The sequence below is a fragment of the Papaver somniferum genome, chromosome 7 (assembly GCF_003573695.1).
Source record: "Papaver somniferum cultivar HN1 chromosome 7, ASM357369v1, whole genome shotgun sequence".
NCBI classification, from domain to species: Eukaryota; Viridiplantae; Streptophyta; class Magnoliopsida; order Ranunculales; family Papaveraceae; genus Papaver; species Papaver somniferum.
Window position 1 is genome coordinate 189,104,197 of NC_039364.1, and position 21,215 is coordinate 189,125,411.

Genomic DNA, 21,215 nt, shown 5'->3' on the forward strand with positions numbered 1-21,215 from the left:
ATGTGTAACGTTGTTTATGTGTTTAATGTTTTTTAGTTTATTTCCTTAGTATTAATATGAAGCCCAATTTGGGTCAGTCACTTGATGTTGATACCTTTGGAGGCCTAATCCTTTTCCTTGGAACCTCTGCTAGATCGACTATGGGTATGGCTTCAGAATGCTCACCTTGTTGTTCTATGTCACTTGATGTTGATACCTTTGGAGGCCTACCCCTTTTCCTTGGAACCTCCACTAGATCGACTATGAGTATGGCTTCGGAATGCTCACCTTGTTGTTTTATGTCACTTGATGTTGATACCTTTGGAGGCCTACTCCTTTTCCTTGGAACCTCCGCTAGATCGACTATGGGTATGGCTTCAGAATGCTCACCTTGTTGTTCTTTGTCACTTGATGTTGATACCTTTGGCGGCCTACCCCTTTTCCTTGGAACCTCCGCTAGATCGACTATGGGCATGGTTTCGGAATGCTCACCTTGTTGTTATTTGTAACTTGATGTTGATACCTTTGGCGGCCTACCCCTCTTCAATGGAACCTCCGATGAGTTGGCTTTTGGTGTGGATACGAAATCCTTCGTTTGTTGTTGAATTGATAACGATTCCTTCCTAGGCCTACCTCTTTTGTTTGGAACCTGCACTTCCACGAACCTTTGTTATGAAATCTCACATGCGGTTAGATCTCGTTTCTTGGTTACCGAGAGTTCTTCTTCACGTTGAGTCATTTCTTTCAATTCTACCATTTGTTTTCTCCTTGACGTTTTAGTTTGTGGTCTACCTATTGGATCTCCCTTTCTTAGCTCTTCTCTTTGTGCGATCCATGAACGAGTAATTATCCTTAGTTGGATCAACAAGAATTGTCGGCTTACCGAGTTGCCACGTGAGTAAGCTTCGAAGAATTCCTTTGCTTCGTTCGTATCCCATGGAGATTGCCCGGGATCTCCCGAAGGGGGAGGGTCGAAAGATAGTTGCTTCCAAAACGGATCAATAACCTCAATAGGTATCACTTCTTCATACTTCAAAAGCATATGACGACAAGGAAGCTCCAATGAAGACATGTCGGGACAAATACACACATCACCCGGTTTTCCGTAATTTTTCTCATATTCCATTTGTCTCATCATATGTTTTATTACCCAATGAGAGACGTTGAATTCTATTCCTTGGAGAAACTTACCATAACGAAGAAATTGAGTCATCCTTTCCATTGAGCTTTTCTTAAAATCATCCTTGATCCTATTGATATCAGCCTTAAAGTATTGCTCCATTGCCTCGGTGACCGTAACCACATTGCCTTGACCGGACTGGATGAGATCTTTAAATCTCCCATGAGCGGTCTCCGTTGCACTATTTGCTTCACTCTTGAAGTGTTTATACCGGTTTGTCCATGCACGCACAAATTTTTCCTTGAACTTATCCAACCATTGAGTCCGACAATACCAGAAGGCAGTCGGATAAACTTCGTTCCAATCGGCAATAAACTTCTCCAATCTCTTTTCGTACATAACCTCGGTAAGAGACCAATAAACTTTCTCCCAATCTGTTAGAAATTCCAACCACTTTTTATGATTTTACGCATGTTCTTTGTCCACTCACTCCTTTATCTTGCCTCTCTCATCTTCTTCTTCTTCGGGGGATAGTTTGTTCTTTCGAACATCTTCCTCTAGTTGAACAATCATTCTCTTCTTAATATCCACCTTAGTGGGTTCAAACAAGGCATGGCAAGTTTTTTTGACATTTTCACGTATATGATACGTATATAGGAAATTTTGTGCGTCCGGGAAGACGTCGGATATTGCTTTCATTAATGCATCATCTTGATCGGTTACGATGACCCTCAGAATTTGATTTTCCCGGAAGAATAATTTTAATTGTCGTAATGCCCAATGATAATAATAGTCCCTCTCGTTTTCCATTAAACACCAAGCCAATGTGAATGTTACCTTGTCCGAGGTTCGCCTCACGATGTTGAACAACGACATATTGTATTTGTTTGTCTTGTAGGTACAATCCATCAAAAGAACACCACAACATGTATTTGCCAATTGTGAAAGCAAAGGATGCGAAATGAATATTTGAAGGGGCTTCTCGTCCGGCCCTCTTTTAATGATACGCGTGTAGTTGTCATCCCAAGTTATCTTCTCAAATTCTTGCATAACGGACCTCCCTTCCCATTCCGCCCTTCCAATAGTTGCTCGTGTGCTATAAATTGTACGTAGAGAAGACACGTTAGACTCATCATTTTCCTTGAGGCCTCTGAGAATTTGTCTCGGTGTGATAAGTGCTTTGGTCAATCTTTTTACATCCTCGAACTCATGAGGTTTTAGATTCGCAACTAGGGAGTGACCAACAAAATCTTTCGGATCCCGGTGGTTATGACAGCCACACAAAACCTCACAATCCCAATTGTTCATGTCATTTAAACAGAATACAAGCTTAAACGGGCAATTATTCTTCCTCGTACGAGTCTTGTATACCCTATTAGTCTTCTTTGGACATACATAATCCTTTCTCTTGTGGCTATTATTCTCCTTGTATTTCCCACTTCTCTCGCAATCCATCTCAAAACGCCTCTTTGAACCTTCGGTATTCCTCACCAATACACACATGTTCTTAAGAGCCGTCTCTTTAGCCCAAGCGATTGCTTCATTTCGATATATTATTCCCTACATAAGATCAATTTCACGTTCATTAGAAGATTCATTACTAGCAATCCATTAGTAAATTTCAAGATACTAGGTGAAAAGTATTCTTTGGTCACATACCGGAGGTATTTTATAATATTCCGACGTATCCCGATGAAGCGGCTTTGCATTTGTTGGATCAATATATGTCACCACCTAAAGATCGAATGAAAATTAGTTCCAAACGAAATTAAAATACTATGCCGGAAACCCGTACCAGCATGCTCGACCAATGTTCCGGCATAGTCGAACTTAACCAAAACTGAAGACCAAATTTGAAACATATTCCGGCATAAAAGATTCATTAGACAGCAACGCCGGAAGCAAAGGTTCCAGCATTCTCATAATTTATTGTCCCAAGATGGTACACGCTTCCGGCATTAAAAGTAATTGATATGCAATGCCGGTATTTAGCTTTGGAAAATATTTATTCCTGTATGTTTTTTTGTAGGTACCGGCATTGTAAATTTGAAACTTAACAACGCCGGTTGTGCTGCCGGCATTCTCGATATTGATGGTACCACGCCGGTACGGAGTTCCGGCGTTGATGTTTATTAATTTCCCATTCCGGTATTTGGTTTTAGATGGAAATGTTCCCTGTATGTTTTTCATGCAGTTTCGACATGGTAACCTATCAATGAAACCATGCCGGTTGAATATTCTGTAGTATATTCCTTGGTAGGTGTTGATGGTGGTTTTTAGCTTAGGTATAAAATCGTAAAACCGTACATCTGACATGACGTCACTATGACCAATAGCGCATTTATTGAATCAATCATCGTGCTTGCGTAAGAATTACCAGGGTACCTTTTTTTTATACATGTGTCATGTTCCACGGCAGAACCCTTTCAGTATTAACTGACATCACCTCTGTATATGCCTAACCCTAATTCTTCCACCGTGCCAATGGCAAACCGTGCCAGCCACATCTCTGCGCCAAGGCATGCCAACCATGCCATCCGCACCACCGTGCCAATAGCAAACCATGCCAGTCACGTCTCTGCGCCAAGGCATGCCAGCCACACCATCGTGCCAATGGCAAACCATGCCAGCCACGTCTCTGCGCCAAGGCATGCCAACCATGCCAGCCGCACTACCGTTCCAATGGCAAACCATGTCAGCCACGTCTCTGCGCCAAGGCATGCCAACCATGCCAGCCGAACCATCGTGCCAATGGCAAACCATGCCAGCCGCACCACCGTGCCAATGGAAAACCATGCCAGCCACGTCTTTGCGCCAAGGCATGCCAACCATGCCACCCGCACCACCGTGCCAATGGCAAACCATGCCAGCCACGTCCCCGCGCCAAGGCATGCCAACCATGCCTGCCGCACCACATGTGCCAATGGCATGTCGTGCCAGCTACATCTCCACGCTAAAACGAAGGTTTGCAATAATCAACGGCTTCCCTTCCTTCTGGGATGCAAATCTCAGCCACACAAGTTCGCCACCTAACGCATGGAAACTTGCGGCCCAAAGCCAAACATCACGGTATGCACCAAACCCTAATTTTGGCCGCGCCTACTCTATGCCAAAGCCATGTCGGCCTTAAACTATGCCGCTGGCTACCAAGCGAATGGTTACAACGATCAAAGACCACCCTTCCATCTGAGATGCAAAATCTCGGCCCTCCAAGTTCGCCACCAAACGCATGGCAACTTGCGGCCCGAGGCCAAACACCATGGTTTTCCCAAAACCCTAATTTTGGACGCGCCTACTCTATGCCAAAGCCATGCCGGCCTTAAACTATGTCGCTGGCTGCCAAACAAAGGGTTGTAACGATCAACGGCCACCCTTCCATCTGAGATGCAGATCTCGACCCTCCAAGTTCGCCACCGAACGCATGGCAACTTGCGGCCCGAGGCCGAACACCACGGTTTTCCCAAAACCCTAATTTTGGTCGCGCCTACTCTATGCCAAAACCATGTCAGCCTTTCCTTCGTACCACTAGCTACCAAAACGAAGGGCCGCAAAAATCAACGCCCATCCTACCATCTGGGACACAGGTCTTAGCCGTCCAAAGTCACCAGCTAACACGCAGAAACCTTTGGCCCAACGCCAAGCCCCAATTTTGGTCGCGCCCAAACTATGCCAAAACCCGACTTTTGGCCGCACCTAAACCACACCAAAATCCTAGATTGGACACGTCTAACTCTGTCAAAGTCATGTCGGCCATGCTTTCATGTTGCTGGCTACAAAGCGAAGGGTTGCAATAATCAACGGCTACCCTTCCTCTCAAGATGAAAAATCTCGACCGTCGAGGGTCACCACCAAGCCGGCAAATCTCCCAAGCTCAACTTTCCAAACAACAACAACATGCTACACGTTTTCCACAAAAACACTCGAGATATCAACACATGTCACAAACTGGGGGATGCTCATTAGGGTTTTGGTTTGGCGGTTTACAGCGTGCAGCGTACACTACGCCCGTTACAAGAAAGTGTCATAAGAATGAGTCGGTTAGTAAATGCAAGGAATAATGGTGAAACGTTTCTTTCATTATGGAACATCAATTCCAGACGTTACCTGTTACCACCTCCTTCCACTTTACTCAGCCGTTTCTATTTCTAACGAGACCAGAGTACATTTGGGTTACGACTTGTATAAATAGGTCTTACCTATTTCCACAAAATAACAAGTTTTGGTCAGGAGAATACAACACTCATAAATCACTTGTTAGCTTCCCCATCTGTTAGCTTTCACTTTCTGATACAAGTCAAACAACTACTCTTCCAGAATATATTATTCTGGTCTCAACACTCTCTTCGATTCTCTCCCCAAAACCAACCCTTCTCCTTCACTTTGTGACCGAAGCAAGTCTGGAACATCCATTTCTTGGTTTAGGCCGGATTTGTACAGATTGATCTCTCGAATCTAAAGTACTCCCTTGCAGTATATTGTTTAGGGTTTAAGCTCGTTTCTCACCCACAACACACGAAATTACCGAAACCAGCAGAAACTGTTTTCACCCTCAAACAATTGGCGACCACAGCGGGAGGATCGATCTCTCGGTTACAATATCAATTTCCAGCTTTCAACCTCATCTTTCAATTCCAACTTCAACATGGTGGAACTCAGATCCGGATCAGCTGCGAGCCACGAGAACACCAACATGGAATTTGTCCCAGGTGTTAACGCTCCTTCCAGCGGCATCACCATGCCACCTGCTGAGCCCAAAAGCACTGAAAGCGCTCCTTCAGGTGTTACACCACCGATCACCAGGGCCAAAGCCGTTGTCTCCTCTAATGCTTCTACACAACCTGCTAATCCTGGCAACACCGAAAGCCCTCCTTCAGGTGTTACACCACCTATCACCAGGTCCAGAGCTGCCACTACCGCCCCTAATGCCTCGTCAAGCATGACACCTCCGACCGCCATCAGGACTCAAGTTACCCCGCCAACGGGACGAGAAACCGGAGGTGCCAGAGGGAGCCGACCCTATATCACCATCGCCGATTTGATGGAACGACAGGAGGTTCTTGCTCGAGCCCAAACGGACATGGTCTCAACTCAGAAAGAAGTACTCGTCTCTCTCAAGTCCCTGACAGATTGGCTACCACAGGAGTCACGCCCTCTAGAGCCGATGAGAAACACCTCCAACACCCCTGGCGCCGGCACCTCGGAAGAACGCATTGACATGGACGACGGGATCCGTGACGGAACCCCATCGGAGAGAATTTGGCCATCCAATTTTGTCACACGAGAGGATTTGGAGCAACTACTTAGGAATCAAGTCAAAAGTGATGAAGTATACATACATCAACATCAACCCCCTTACCCACCTGAAATACAAAGGATTCCTCTCCCTAGGGGATACTCTTCTCCTCAATTCACTCTATACGATGGCACTGGGAATGCCCATGAGCATATCTCCCGATTCCTAGAGTCCCTCGGAGAACACGAATACAATCACGTTCTTCGTCTGAGGGAGTTTTTGAAATCACTTACCGGAAGAGCATACACGTGGTATAACAACATCGCGCCAAACAGTATCCCCAACTGGGTGATATGGTTACCGCATTTTACAAGAAGTTCTTCTTCGTGTCCGAACAAGTTACCTTCTCGGATCTAGGAAGGATGTACCAGCGAGACAACGAACATCCAAATGATTTCGTCAAGAGATCCAGGGTTCAAGCACTAGATTGTCATGACCCGAACGTGACCGAGAAACAATTGGTAAACTCCTGCATAAACGGTATGGGTCCCATTTACCGCGCCTTGCTAGAAAACCTACATTTCCGGACATTCTCTGAACTCCATGAAGTTGTCAAACGATCATCCAGAACAGCACCAACATTGTTAGAAAGAGCCAGACCAACCAGAGCTGAAGACATGCACGAAACTCGCGGGAGTAGACGTCTCATCAACAAACGGTACAACGCCGTTCCCTCCTCTGTGAGCGTAGTGGACGAGGGAGGAAAAAGTAAAGCCCCAGTTGCAGACCAGCAGCCTAAATGCGAGGCGCCAGCACGACGAGCAACTCAGCTACGGAAGGCCGCCACTAAGATCCCCATGCGTCGTCACGAAACCGAAGGAAGTGTTTTGGATTTTCCATTTCCCATCGAGGAGGTGATCGAACTCTTAGAGTAATGGGTTAAAGATGATGTTATCAGACTACCATCTCCCAGGCGCCCACCGACAGAAGCCGAAATGGCAAACCCCAGATATTTCCACTACCACAGATTTGTTCATCGCCCAACCAGTGATTGCAATAAACTAAAACTTATCTTTAAGAAAAAGGTAGAAGCAGGAGAACTTCAGCTGGGGAATGAGGGAGTGCATAGAGATCCACTTCCGGTGAGGAATTGCGGGGTCTCCGGGGACTCCGTGCACGAGACTGTACAAGAAATTCTCTACTTTTCCAAGGCGCAACGTCAAGATATCTTCATGGCTCTCAATCGCATGGTGTCAGGCAAACGACTTTTTCCTACCACGCGAAGAGCCCAAGATCCCTCAGGAAACTATGCTGAAAAAGGACAACTGGAGACTGCTAACCACGACCTACTTAAGAGGCATTGAATTCGGTAACACACTAATCGACGCGGCCTCTGACTTCAACATCACTACCTTCAAAAATCTGAAATCCGCGGGAATTTTGAAGAAAGAAGCTACCCATTCCCCGTCCGTAATTAAGAGCCCGGAAGGGGAAGCCCGGAATGTGCACGACTACGTTAACCTCGAGATCAAGATGGGAAACGCTATAACGCATAACAAGTTCCACATTGTCAAAGAACTAGGTTACGACATGATCCTGGGGCGTTTGTGGGTATACGAAAACAAAGAAAGACTGGGAACATCCCCCCTACCGATGTCAACCCCCGACAGAATCTCCAACAAGCCTTCCAACCTGTTGTTGTGTCAAGAACTTACTAACGGAACTCGATCATCCGGAGAAATCCCGTTGACGCTGACTCATAGATTCCATACGCAAGTAAGTCTGGTCGAACGATATTCTCCCCAACCAGTTATTTCTTCTCTTATCCCATCATGGGGACTCAGTACGATTACCGGCACGGATGCTGTCAAGAGATGTGAGTGGGGCGCTGGGCCATTCAAGCACTTCGCCAAGAATTTGGAAGCTACAGTCGAAACTGATGAAACCAAGATTCAAACAGTTGCACAACACCCGAACCCATTTCAAATCGGAGATATGGTGGTCAAAGCGACCTCGTTTCAAGTCGGAAAGATAATGGTGAAGATAGCTGTTCGAACTGATTTACCCAAAGAAAAAGAAGATGAGTCATATCTGGTGGCAGGCTTCCTTCTAGGTGTTTATTGCAAGCTCATCAACACCGACAAGCTGGAAGGCGTGATAGTTCACTCGCGATGGCTCGAGCTTTTCAATGCCTAAGACGTTGTACCACTTTCTCTTCTAAACAATCTTCTTTTAGTATTTTCTTCAGCCATTTCTCTTTCCACTCAATATTTGTATTCCCCGAGATGAATGTACCATTTGCATTCTTCATTAAGGTTTTGTTTTCATTTAAAAGCATACCTTTCCTTCCAAATGAGTCTTCCAAATCTCAGAAAAAAAAGAAGAAGAGGGCACATACCTAATAAATCCCAAATCATCAAGAAACCATTAAACCGTCAAACCACGACCAGAAATACCTTATTCAATTATTCAAAGCTCTGAAGGGAATAATGTACGAATAAGGAAGGGCAACAACTTATTCTAATGGAAGATTTGGGTCTTTCAAATAAGAAGTTTTATTCAAAGATGTGAAACCACAAGTGGGATGCTGATCGACGAAGCCCTAACTTCGGAATACAAAGAGGGTAAAAATGAGTCTGTAAAGCATCGACTACGCAACAAGTAGAAACAATAAAAAGGAGGAGCTAGTTATCGAAAGCATATGCGCGAGTCGCCAACGCCTCGATCAGAGCCCTTTCAGACACTTTCCCCAGCAATCTTTCGGGCAGCAAAGGTTCCACCCGGAAGCCGCATCAGCAGTAGCAACCTCAACATCCTACCCGGAAGTCGCCTCAGCGGCAACAACACCCGTCTCCTTCCCGACGTCCGCTTCAACAATCTGCCCAGCATATGACACCACGACTCCCCAATGTCACCAACAACAGTTTCGACGTCTACTCTGAAAGCTGTTTCAGTTTCATTAAATGCAACGTCACCTTCCTCGGAAGCCTCCCCAGCAACCTTTCGAGGAGGATTTCCTGATTCACCCACATTAGAATCAAGGATTATGATGCCTTCTGGGACAGGGAAGTTACGTGGGCTTTCCTCCGAAAATTTTACAAACTCAGTCTTCCGTCGTTTCAACCGAGAAGCAAACCATTCCTCCCTAGCACTGGGATGTGAAGAAGTTTTGTTGCACTGAAGCCTTTCAATGCACTGAGGCGCTTCGTCATCTTCCCCTTCCTCCTCCATGTTCACCAAAGCTAAGAAGGTCTGAACACGCACCCGCACTTCGCCTAGATAGGTAGAAGGTATGTCCCGAATAATTCCACCAGCTTCACGGAACAGAGATTCAACTCTATCTAACGCCTCATCATGAGAAGAAAACTGGTTTTCGCCGATTCCAAAGTTTCTCTATGAAGAGTTAGATGTGCGGATGTCACTGGAAGATCCCATTATGCACTGCAAAACCAGAGAAGGGGGTAAGTTTTCACCCTGTCTACACCAGCAACCTATGGCAGAAAGGAGACAAAACAAGAAGAAAACACGAAGATAATACCTGTAAAGAGGATGGGCACGATTTCAAAATGATCTGTGCGAACAAAGGGTTCAAGAACATCTCTTATATCCAGCAGAGCGATGAAGTCCCGAAAAGGAAAGCTCTATATTATCCATGAATTAAGGCGTGACATCAGGTTTTAATTGAAACCTATTCTACCAGCAAAAATAAGGAAAAGTCTCATGCCTGGCCATGCGAGATAATTAGGGTTTGGTGAGAAAACGTGGAGGCACGTGTTTGAGATACACTTGCCCGCGTTGTTGCTTCTTTGACACCAACAACAATGTTTGAAAGCAAAATCGGCAACGTAGCACTTTTTGGATTTGGATAAGGAAAGGATTTCCTATTCGAGTTACGCATGGAAAGAGGCAACCGGGCCCGCAGTAGCAAGCCTCACGGTGTTGAAAGTTCACGACCAAGCTAAGTCAGGTCGCGCCAAGCCGGGCTAAGCCAAGAAAAGTCGCGCCAAGCCGCACCCGAGCCGCACCGAGCCAAGCTGCACCAAGCTAAGCCGCGCCCAAGCCGCACCAAGCCAAATCCCATTCCTAGTCACGCCAACAACTTGCTAAGCCAGCACCTCCACGTTCCCTATCCCAGCCAAGATGACGCGTGACCAAATCAAGCTGACATCCTGTGTCTCAACCAAGCGACTGCCTCTACCATTTCAGGTCTAGCCAATAACGACGCAAGTAGAATTCATGCAAGGCCGCCAACGCAAGGATCACGGATTCCCAAAAACACTCTCGAAAAAGGTTAGACGAATCTTCCTAGCCATCTTTCATGACCCGCTGCTTTGATTTTGTCCTTGTCTGTCACCATCTTATGCTTACCTCGCAACAATGCTCTTGTTTCGAGCTAAGCAGGGGACTTAACATTGATGGTGGTTTTTAGCTTAGGGATAAAATCGTACATCTGACATGACGTCACTATGACCAATAGCGCATTAACTGACATCAGCGTGCTTGCGTAAGAATTACCAGGGTACCTTTTTTTTTATACATGTGTCATGTTCCACGGCAGAACCCTTTCAGTACTAACTGACATCACCTATGTATATGCCTAACCCTAATTCTCCCACCGTGCCAATGGCAAACCGTTCCAGCCACATCTCTGCACCAAGGCGTGCCAACCATGCCAACCGCACCACCATGCCAATGGCAAACCATGCCAGCCACGTCTCTGCACCAAGGAATGCCAACCATGCCATCCACACCACCGTGCTAATGGCAAACCATGCCAGCCAGGTCTCTGCGCCAAGGCATGCCAACCATGCCATCCGCACCATCGTGCCAATGACAAACCATGCAAGCCACGTCTCTGCGCCAAGGCATGCCAGCCGCACCACCGTGCCAATGGCAAACCATGCCAGCCACGTCTCTGCGCCAAGGCATGCCAACCATGCCAGACACGTCTCTGCGGCAAGGCATGCCAACCATGCCAGCCGCACCACCGTGCCAATGGCAAACTATGTCAGCCACGTCTCCGCGCCAAGGCATGCCAGCCGCACCACCGTGCCAATGGCAAACCATGCCAACCACGTCTCCGCGAAAAGGCATGCCAACCATGCCTGACGCACCACATGTGCCAATGGCATGCCGTGCCAGCTACATCTCCACGCTAAAATGAAGGGTTGCAATAATCAACGGCTGCCCTTCCTTCTGGGATGCAAATCTCAGCCACACAAGTTCGCCACCTAACGCATGGAAACTTGCGGCCCAAAGCCAAATATCACGGTTTGCACCAAACCCTAATTTTAGCCGCGCTACTCTATGCCAAAGCCATGCCGTCCTTAAATTATGTCGCTGGCTACCAAACGAAGGGTTGCAACGATCAACGACCATCCTTCCATCTGAGATGCAGATCTCGGCCCTTCAAGTTCGCCCAAACGCATGGAAATTTGTGGCCCGAGGCCAAACACCACGGTTTTCCCAAAACCCTAATTTTGGCGTGCCTACTCTATGCCAAAGCCATGCCGACCTTAAACTATGTCGCTGGCTACCAAACGAAGGGTTGCAACGATCAACGGCCACCCTTACATCTGAGATGCAGATATAGGCCCTCCAAGTTCGCCACCAAACGCATGACAACTTGCGGCTCGAGGCCAAACACCACGGTTTTCCCAAAACCCTAATTTTGGCCGCGCCTACTCTATGCCAAAACCATGTCAGCCTTTCCTTCGTACCACTAGCTACCAAAACGAAGGGCCGCAACAATCAACGACCATCCTACCATCTGGAACACAGATCTTAGCCTTCCAAAGTCACCAGCTAACACGCAGAAACCTTTGGCCAAATGCCAAGCCCCAATTTTGGTCGCGCCCAAACTATGCCAAAACCCGACTTTTGGCCGCGCCTAAACCACGCCAAAATCCTAGCTTGGCCACGCCTAACTCTGTCAAAGTCATGCCGACCATGCTTTCATGTTGCTGGCTACAAAGCGAAGGGTTGCAATAATCAACAGCTACCCTTCCTCTCAAGATGAAAAATCTCGACCGTCTAGGGTCACCACCGAGCCGACAAATCTCCCAAGCTCAACTTGCCAAACAACAACACCATGCTACACGTTTTCCACAAAAACACTCGAGACATCAACACATGTCACAAACTGGGGGATGCTCATTAGGGTTTTGGTTTGGCGGTTTACAGCGTGCGGCGTACACTACGCCCGTTACAAGAAAGTGTCATAAGAATGAGTCGGTTAGTAAATTCAAGGAATAATGGTGAATCGTTTCTTTCATTATGGAACATCAATTCCAGACTTTACCCGTTACCACCTCCTTCCACTTTACTCAGCCGTTTCTATTTCTTACGAGACCAGAGTACGTTTGGGTTACGACTTGTATAAATAGGTCTTACCTATTTCCACAAAACAACAAGTTTTGGTCAGGAGCATACAACACTCATAAATCACTTGTTAGCTTTCACTTTTTGATACAAGTCAAACAACTACTCTTCCAGAATCAACTATTCTGATCTCAACACTCTCTTCGCTTCCCTCCCCAAAACCAACCCTTCTCCTTCACTTTGTGACCGAAGCAAGTCTGGAACGACCATTTCTTGGTTTAGGCCGGATTTGTACAGATTGATCTCTCGAATCTAAAGTACTCCCTTGCAGTACATTGTTTAGGGTTTAAGCTCGTTTCTCACCCACAACACACGAAATTACCGAAACCAGCAGAAACTGTTATCACCCTCAAACAGTAGGTAAAAAATTTAACTGCGTACCGGCATAGTTTTTTGGTAGAATACTATGTCGGATCAATATTCAAAATGGGGGATATCGCTATACCGGCATGGTCGTCGTATTAATACCATCCCGGTAATGAGTCTGCCGGCATGGTATTCATACCATTTCCATGCCGACACCGAGGTTTTACAGTTGAAAAAATGGCGGGTTTAAAGAAAAAAATCAATTTTTCAACCTCCTAGCAGCTTTACCTGTGTATGGGGGATGCTTGCATGTTGTGCAAGTTTACTTTCTTGTGTAGCTTCTTCGAAAAACTCTCCATACTCGTCAAAATCATCATTCAAGGGTGTTGGCTCAACAAAGAGTTACAATTGAGAGTTGTTGTCGTTAGCTGAAGATTCAAGATATGCTCCTTGTTGTAGTTGAGCTAAAGATTCAGCAGCAACAATTCTCTCTTCACAATCATCCTCCATTTTCCCCAAAAAAATTTCTCTCTCAAAATATTATTCCCTCCTTCTACTCTCACCTTACTCACCCAAATTCAAATAAAACACACACTAATCATTTATCAAAAATCTTATGATTTTACTAATTATTATTAATCACTAATATTGATTAGTGAGGGGTAGATTAGGTAATACGTAAAATGCTTAGATAAGGGGTGACCCCAAATTGATATATGGATCCAGTTTATGTCATTTTCTTATATCCCCCAATTGTTTTTTTTATCCCCCAATTTCGCGTTCTTTATATAACCTCCAATTGCGCGTTCATTTTTTCTCTTTTACTAGTGAAGTTTTTTCTTCTTTACTCAAGATATATTTTATTTTTGCCCGTGAAGAGCTCATTTTTTTATTTTTTATTATGGGCCTATTCTATTTACGCAATATATTTATTTTACTTATGTTGGGGTTGGATGTTGAATGTTAATGGTGGGATTTATGGATCCATGGGATCTGGTGGAATTACGTTTCTTTCGGTATGTTTGGTTGATCAAATCCTTGGAATTACGTTTCCCACGGGAATTAGTTTTCCAACAAATCTTCCATATGGAGTCCGACCCCTCCCCCCTAAGATTTGCTGGAAAACTTATCAAGGGAATTATGGACCCATTTTTTTTTAACTTTAAATCTCATATATTTATATACACACACCATATTAAGATTCTGAGAGTAATACCAAACAATATATGAACTTTAAAACAAGATAATTCTATGAATCCTATAAAATTTTTAAATGAGGTACCAAACACACGAGGGATTTACATAAATGGGATTATAAATCCTTGAAATCGTGAATTCTGCAAACAAACTCACCGTTAAGGTTTTTTTTTTTACTTAAATAATAATTTTCTGGTGGGGTCAGTAAGACTTTTTTATCTAATCTTTTTCTTACTTAAGATTTTCTGGTGGGGCCAGAAACTCTTATTTCCTATTGGTCTAAATATTCTCAATTTTTTTTATTGGTCTAAATATTCTCTGGTGGAGGCAGAAGTTCTAGAAAGAGAGCTTGATTAAGCATTTAACCACAACAGAGAAAATTCACCTGAAACCAAATTTTACATGATCATACACCCACAAATTCACCCACACCTCTTTATTTTCGATATAAAAGATAAAGAAAATAGAAACAAAAATCCCACAAATTTATACATATAAAAAATCTTACAAATTTATACATACAAAAAAATGCATCCATAAAAAAAAGAAGATAAATAATAACCTAAAAGGACAAACTTGTCCAAACAAGACTACCAAATTAATATGACCCCTTTTTAATTAAATCTTTCTTCGATTTCCACAAAGGATGCATAACAGTTTATACAGTCGTATTTTGGTTCATGCATTCACTAATTTAGTTATGCAACCACTAAAATGATGTATATGTTTCAAAAATAACATTTCGATAAAAAAAAGATGTATAACGCGTTATGCAATCAACAATGTTTAGTTTTCCTTCGGTCAACTCTCCTTCGAGACAACGGTGTTATAGTATATTATAACTAATCAATTGTCTAAACAATTACTCCTATGATTTAGTATATTGCCTAGATGACGTAGATAATAATACAACAGATACTGGAAACATAATTTTGTAGCTAAAAGATTGAGATCTTTGGGAAAAAAGCTTAACGAAACATTTCAAAAAAATTAATCTTCATAATAGAAACAATAAAGATAAAAGCCATTGTAAGCAGGCACAAAGGGATGTATGGACAAATAGGGTCCGTCGACCCCACTTATTCTGAAATCCCACTAAAATAGGCTTACGATTTTTGTAATTACATATCTTGTGGGGACAAATATGTTTTATAATATTAAAATTTTATTTTTAATGGGATTAAAAATTATAAAAATCGTATAAAATCAATTAAAACACATCAAATGTATGGCCTAAAAATAAAAAATCAACCTAAATTATTATACCTAATTTAATTAAAATATTTAATGATATGATTTTCACTTAGTTAATAACTTAATATTAAAAAGTCAATTAAAATGCTAAAAAAAACCGGGTGGCCTTCGACCGCATAACGGCCAGTATAAAAAACAGACTATCATAAATAAAAAACAATTATCCTCTTTAATTACAAGTTATATTGATGGTTATCTTCATTTGTTTTTCTTAGTATTCTCATAGATTTGTTACCCGAATCTTGAATTATTTTAAGATTCGGATAGAATTGTACATATTCTTATATATTTAAATAAAATAAATTGTTGTTCAAACAATTATTAGGATTTCTTATTTATTTTTTCATCGGTCTGATGGTATTTTTATGTTATCTAGATATGTTATCTCATAGCCATTATAGCGTTTTTTGGTGGTGTTGCATTCTTATCAAATATATTTTGGAAGGAGACGATCTATTTCAGCGAATCAGAGTCAGAGCGATGTTGATCGTGTTGATATCAATAAGGGCATATTACTTCCTTATATGGAAGCATCTTACATCAATGATGATGATGATCAAGAAACAAACGATCTTGAAACAAAATGGTTTGAAACCTAGAAGGATGTCAATTTCTCCAACGGGTTGTAAAATTTTTGTACAATTTTCTATTTTCGTTCCTGAAATATGTAAATTGTATATGGATTGTTTTTCTCCATTTTCAAATGTGATTGATCAATGTAAACAAAATTTCGTATTAATGAAATTATGAGGTGATACCTCTTCCATAAAAGAAAAAAGAAAATGAATTTGCCCCCACTTGGGAAAAGGTCTCGTTATAATTACTCTTTATAGACAACCTCTGAGGTCTAATGAAACATTTGACCTCGAGTCTCAATACCACCTGAGATAGTGATGGTTCCGGTGAATCCGTAGACCAAGAATAAGTCTTATACACTACTGCCGTAGAAGGTTAAAATTACGCTTCATAAACGGAACCAACTCTCGAGTAACTGAAAATACTGTGAAGTTTTGAACCAACGAATACAGAAAAATAAAATAACATAATGCGTGTTGAGAACCTAAACTAGTCAATGGTACTGGACGAGGAATCTACGCTTCACTTCTACCTTTACTGCTATAATGAGTACACTAGTATTCTTCATTTTGTGGCCAAGATTTCTACTATTATTTTCTTTCACAGTAAGTTGCCTCTCAAATTCTGCCAAGTCCAAACTTGCAAGCACGCCCGTACCAACTAATAAAGGAGGTGGTGAACAGAAAGTCCAAGCCAACCAGAACTACTACCTACAATTAAAAAGTCTACAGAATTTAACATTTTTAACCTACAAAAATGCAACGACTAAATAATGATCTAAAACGTGATAGAAATTGATAATGTCAAAAGGGTTCAGTCAATGTTTTTTGTTTCTCCTTAAAGAAAGAAAAATGGCATTGGGATACCTCTTACAGCCACCATGAATAACCAAACAAACTCAATGATAAACAATCTACATTCGTTGATCCAAATCTAAAACCATGGCGGTAAAGATCAGAAAGGTAACTACTTTTCAAATAATTCTTCAGTCTCACGTGCTCAACCAGTAGCGGTTCTTTGACGACAAAAAAATTCATACAGAAAAAATTAACGAAGACTGACCCAATATCACAACTGGCAACACCATATCATTTTTTGTTTTGGTCTTCTTCTTTGTTTCTTACTTTCTTCCTTTTCATAATTCTCTCTTTCTTGGTTTGAAGGTTGAATATCTTATTCTGCCTCTCTATTTACTTTCTTGTCATTTCCTTCTCCTTTCTCAACTGCATGCCTATATATATATATATATATATATATCCCTAGCTACTCGATCCTTCTTCATCAATCTAATCAGTAATCACCTCAACAACTCTTAGTCTCAGACTCTCTTTCTCTACTTCTTTTTTTTATCGTACACGTACTCTCTTCTCTATCTAGCCAAGCAAGTCTAACTAAATGGGTTTCGCTGAAAACAGTCAAAACCTTCTTTCTAGAATTGCAAACGGTAACGGACACGGCGAAGATTCTCCGTATTTCGATGGATGGAAAGCATATGACAATGATCCCTTTCATCCAACTGATAATCCTAATGGAGTCATTCAAATGGGTCTTGCTGAAAATCAGGTACGTAATTAATTTCAAGGGCAATTCTAGTTTTACGTATTCTTGTCTTCTTCATAATAACTTTGTTTAAATAATACTACTAGTAGACTTAACTTTGTTTTTTTTATGTATGCGCAGCTATCCTTTGATTTAGTTGTAGACTGGATTAAGAGACATCCAGAGGCTTCAATATGTACTAACCAAGGAGTCAACGACTTCATGGAGCTCGCTCTCTTTCAAGATTATCATGGACTATCTACTTTTCGAGAGGTGCGTTAATTATCTTGCACTAAACAGATTTGTGATTGAATTTAAGTTAGAAGTGATTCATCACGTCAAAAAAAAAAAAAACTTATGTTAATAATGTTTCAAATTTTTATTCCCACAGGCTATTGCTAAGTTTATGGGGAAAATAAGAGGAGGTAAGGCTACATTTGATCCAGATCACGTAGTTATGAGTGGAGGAGCTACTGGTGCTGCTGAAACTATTGCCTTTTGTTTAGCTGATGCCGGTGACGCGTTCCTCGTTCCTTCGCCATATTATCCGGCGTAAGTGATCTTTTCAATCTACAGTATTAAAAAACAATCATTAGAACGCATGATCTCAGCTTGTCTGCTAAACTTAAAGTTAAATCCTTTATTATTATTTTTCTCTTTCATTAAGCAATATTGGTTTGACCACTATCCATTAAAGGAACTTATTACCAGCCGACGCTACGTTACAACCTACGTCGTTCTCCATTTCGTATCTGCTCTCTTAAATATGTTGACAAGTACAACCTTTAAATATGTTGGACCATTTACGCACTAGCATATTTGCCCCACCTTGATGAATGGTACCCCATCTAACTTACCGAAACACAGCCTGACGTGACAAAGATATGCACGAAATTTCATATGAAGTACTTGAGCATTGACTAATCGTCTGTCTATCGATAAAAGATTTCTTTCTTTGTACTTATATTAAATTTGGAAATCTTTTGCAGATTTAGTCGAGACTTTGGATGGAGGACAGGGGTGAAGCTAATTCCAATCGTCTGCGAAAGTTCTAACAATTTCCGCATCACCATTACGGCATTGGAAGCTGCATATCAGAAAGCCCAAGAAGCTGACATTAGAGTTAAAGGTTTACTCATAAACAACCCTTCAAACCCGTTGGGAACTGTCCTAGATAAGGACACACTAAGATCCCTTGTGAAGTTCATCAATGAAAAGAATATCCATCTGGTGTGCGACGAAATTTATGCTGCCACCGTTTTCGAAAAACCTGATTTCGTAAGCATTTCCGAGGTAGTCGAAGAAACTAAGGAATGCAATCGCGATCTCATCCATGTTCTATCTAGTCTTTCGAAGGATATGGGACTTCCAGGCTTTAGAGTTGGAATTATTTATTCCTACAACAAAAGTGTAGTAAATTGTGCTCGAAAGATGTCGAGTTTCGGATTAGTTTCTACACAAACACAACATTTTGTTGCATCATTGCTTTCAGATGACGAGTTTGTTGATCGGTTTCTCTCCGAGAGTTCAAAGAGGTTGGCGAAAAGACATAATATGCTTACACGAGGCCTCAAGGAAGTAGGAATTGGTAGTTTGAAAAGTAATGCAGGTTTATTTTTCTGGATGGACTTACGGAGTCTTCTTAAAGAGCCGACTCTGGGAGCCGAGATGTCATTATGGCGTGTTATCATCAACGATGTTAAACTTAACGTGTCACCTGGTTCTTCTTTTCAATGTTCAGAAGCTGGATGGTTTCGGGTTTGTTTTGCAAACATGGATGATGAAACAGTGGAAATCGCACTTGGAAGAATCCGAAAATTCGTGGCACTTCAAGTGAAGGATAACAATTCATCAGAATCACCTCCACTTGCGAAGAAACCACGATGGATGAACAACCTTCGTGTCAGCTTTTCTCGAAGGTGCGAAGAGATTATTATGACACCAAGAATGATGTCGCCTCACTCCCCCATGCCTCACTCACCTCTTGTTCGTACGAGAACTTAATTGTTGATTGATAATCAAGATTAATTGATTAACATCGGGTTATAGCCTAATTTGTCTTAAATTGTGCGTAATAAAATTTGTAGCACTAGTATCTAGTTTTAGAAAATGTTTGCGAAACCGATTGTTGAGTTGTTAGAATAATTGCTACCGTCCCATTTTTTGAATTGCAAATGTCTGCATTCTGTATGGGACAGTGATAAATAGAGATGCTTATCTGTTTTTTTCATTCCAAAATTGGATCGGTTTGATGACAGATACACAAGTGAAAAATATATTTTATCCAGAAATAAACAAGTGAAATATTTATTTGTTAGAGTTTAATTAATCCTCAACACTAAATTCAGATTCTATTGGGCCGCCAGCAAAAGGAGGCCCATAGCTGACTTAGCTAAGAATGATTTTTTGGGGACCATGGTTTTTTTTGGGATCATGGTTTTATTTTGGGTAAAGGTATTAGAAGTAATTCTAGGTCACTTCATATCTAGTTATTTATTTAATACCTAATTTACCCTTTTAATTAATTTTAGGTTATGATTAGTGAATGATTTAGTTAAAAACAATTAGTGAGATTAAATTAAAAGATGAGTTTATTATTAGTTGAGTAGAATTATTAAGAGAGTAGAGTTAGAGAAGATGAAGGAGAAAAACATGGAAAATAGATTTTGTTTTCCAATTCACTAAGTTTGAGTATTCAAATGATGAAAACTCATCTGATTCTTCATCTCCATCCTCTCCTAGAATATTTGTTAATCTTCAAAATGATCCAGATTTGAACTGGATTTTGAACAGTTCGGTTACTTTATATGAAGAACAAGTAACCGAACTCATCTGAAGTTGTAGTTCGGTTACTTTATATGAAGAACAAGTAACCGAACTCATCTGAAGTTGTAGTTCGGTTGCCCCGTCAGATGAACAAGTAATCGAACTCATCTGAAAGTGTAGTTCGGTTACTTGTTCCAAACACGCAGGTTACCGAACTCTCTAATAATAGAATTTCTAGGAGTTACAGCGTTATGTTCGGTTGGTTCTCAACTAACCGAACTTTGGTGTACAAAGTTCGGTTGGTTCGCAAATTGCATGCACTTTTGATCTAACCGAACTTTACGTAATTGTAGATGGGAAAAAACGATTTGTTGGTTTTTAAGGAATTGAGGAGACGACCGTACGGAGGAGACTCCTCAAACCGAGCGAAATGCTAAACCTCACACAGATGCACCGCTGCAAAGGGGGTGCTTTAGATTCGAGAGATCAATCTGTAGTACTCCGGCCTAAATCAAGACAATGACCGTTCCAAAGTAAATTCGGTCACAAGAGAGGATGGGTTGATCTGTAGGAGGGAAGATGAGAAATGTGTGGAATCAATGGTAATCAAAGATTGTGGGTGTGTGAATTCCAAATGTGATAAGCTCTGAGTGATTGAAATTGCTCAATTGAGAGTAGTTGCTCAATTGATGAGTTGATGATCTCGTGTTGTCGATGAGATGTGAGATTGATGATACCGATGATGATGATTCAATCATGATTCATAGACTTATTTATATTGCTGGAATTTTAGACACCATGATTCCATGAAGTGTGACAGTTGATGGAATCAAGGAGTGGGGAAGTGGAGATCGTGTTTGAAAC

General features: G+C 41.9%; 1 protein-coding gene across 1 annotated transcript; it reads left to right on the top strand.

Annotated features, from left to right (window-relative positions):
- Positions 1-17,240: 17,240 nt before the first annotated feature.
- LOC113299227 (1-aminocyclopropane-1-carboxylate synthase-like) lies at positions 17,241-19,902 on the top strand. Its single transcript, XM_026548214.1, has 4 exons — positions 17,241-17,609; positions 17,727-17,858; positions 17,977-18,137; positions 18,575-19,902. The coding sequence occupies exons 1-4, from the start codon at positions 17,442-17,444 to the stop codon at positions 19,587-19,589; spliced, it is 1,476 nt and encodes a 491-aa protein (XP_026403999.1). The 5' UTR covers positions 17,241-17,441; the 3' UTR covers positions 19,590-19,902.
- The last annotated feature ends 1,313 nt before the right edge of the window (positions 19,903-21,215 follow it).

Bases quoted from the DNA above. Each gene is read 5' to 3' on its own strand.
- LOC113299227 (XM_026548214.1), top strand. From the start codon at position 17,442: ATGGGTTTCGCTGAAAACAGTCAAAACCTTCTTTCTAGAATTGCAAAC. The intron at 17,610-17,726 runs GTACGTAATTAA...ATGTATGCGCAG, and splicing joins TGGGTCTTGCTGAAAATCAG to CTATCCTTTGATTTAGTTGT. The intron at 17,859-17,976 runs GTGCGTTAATTA...TTATTCCCACAG, and splicing joins GACTATCTACTTTTCGAGAG to GCTATTGCTAAGTTTATGGG.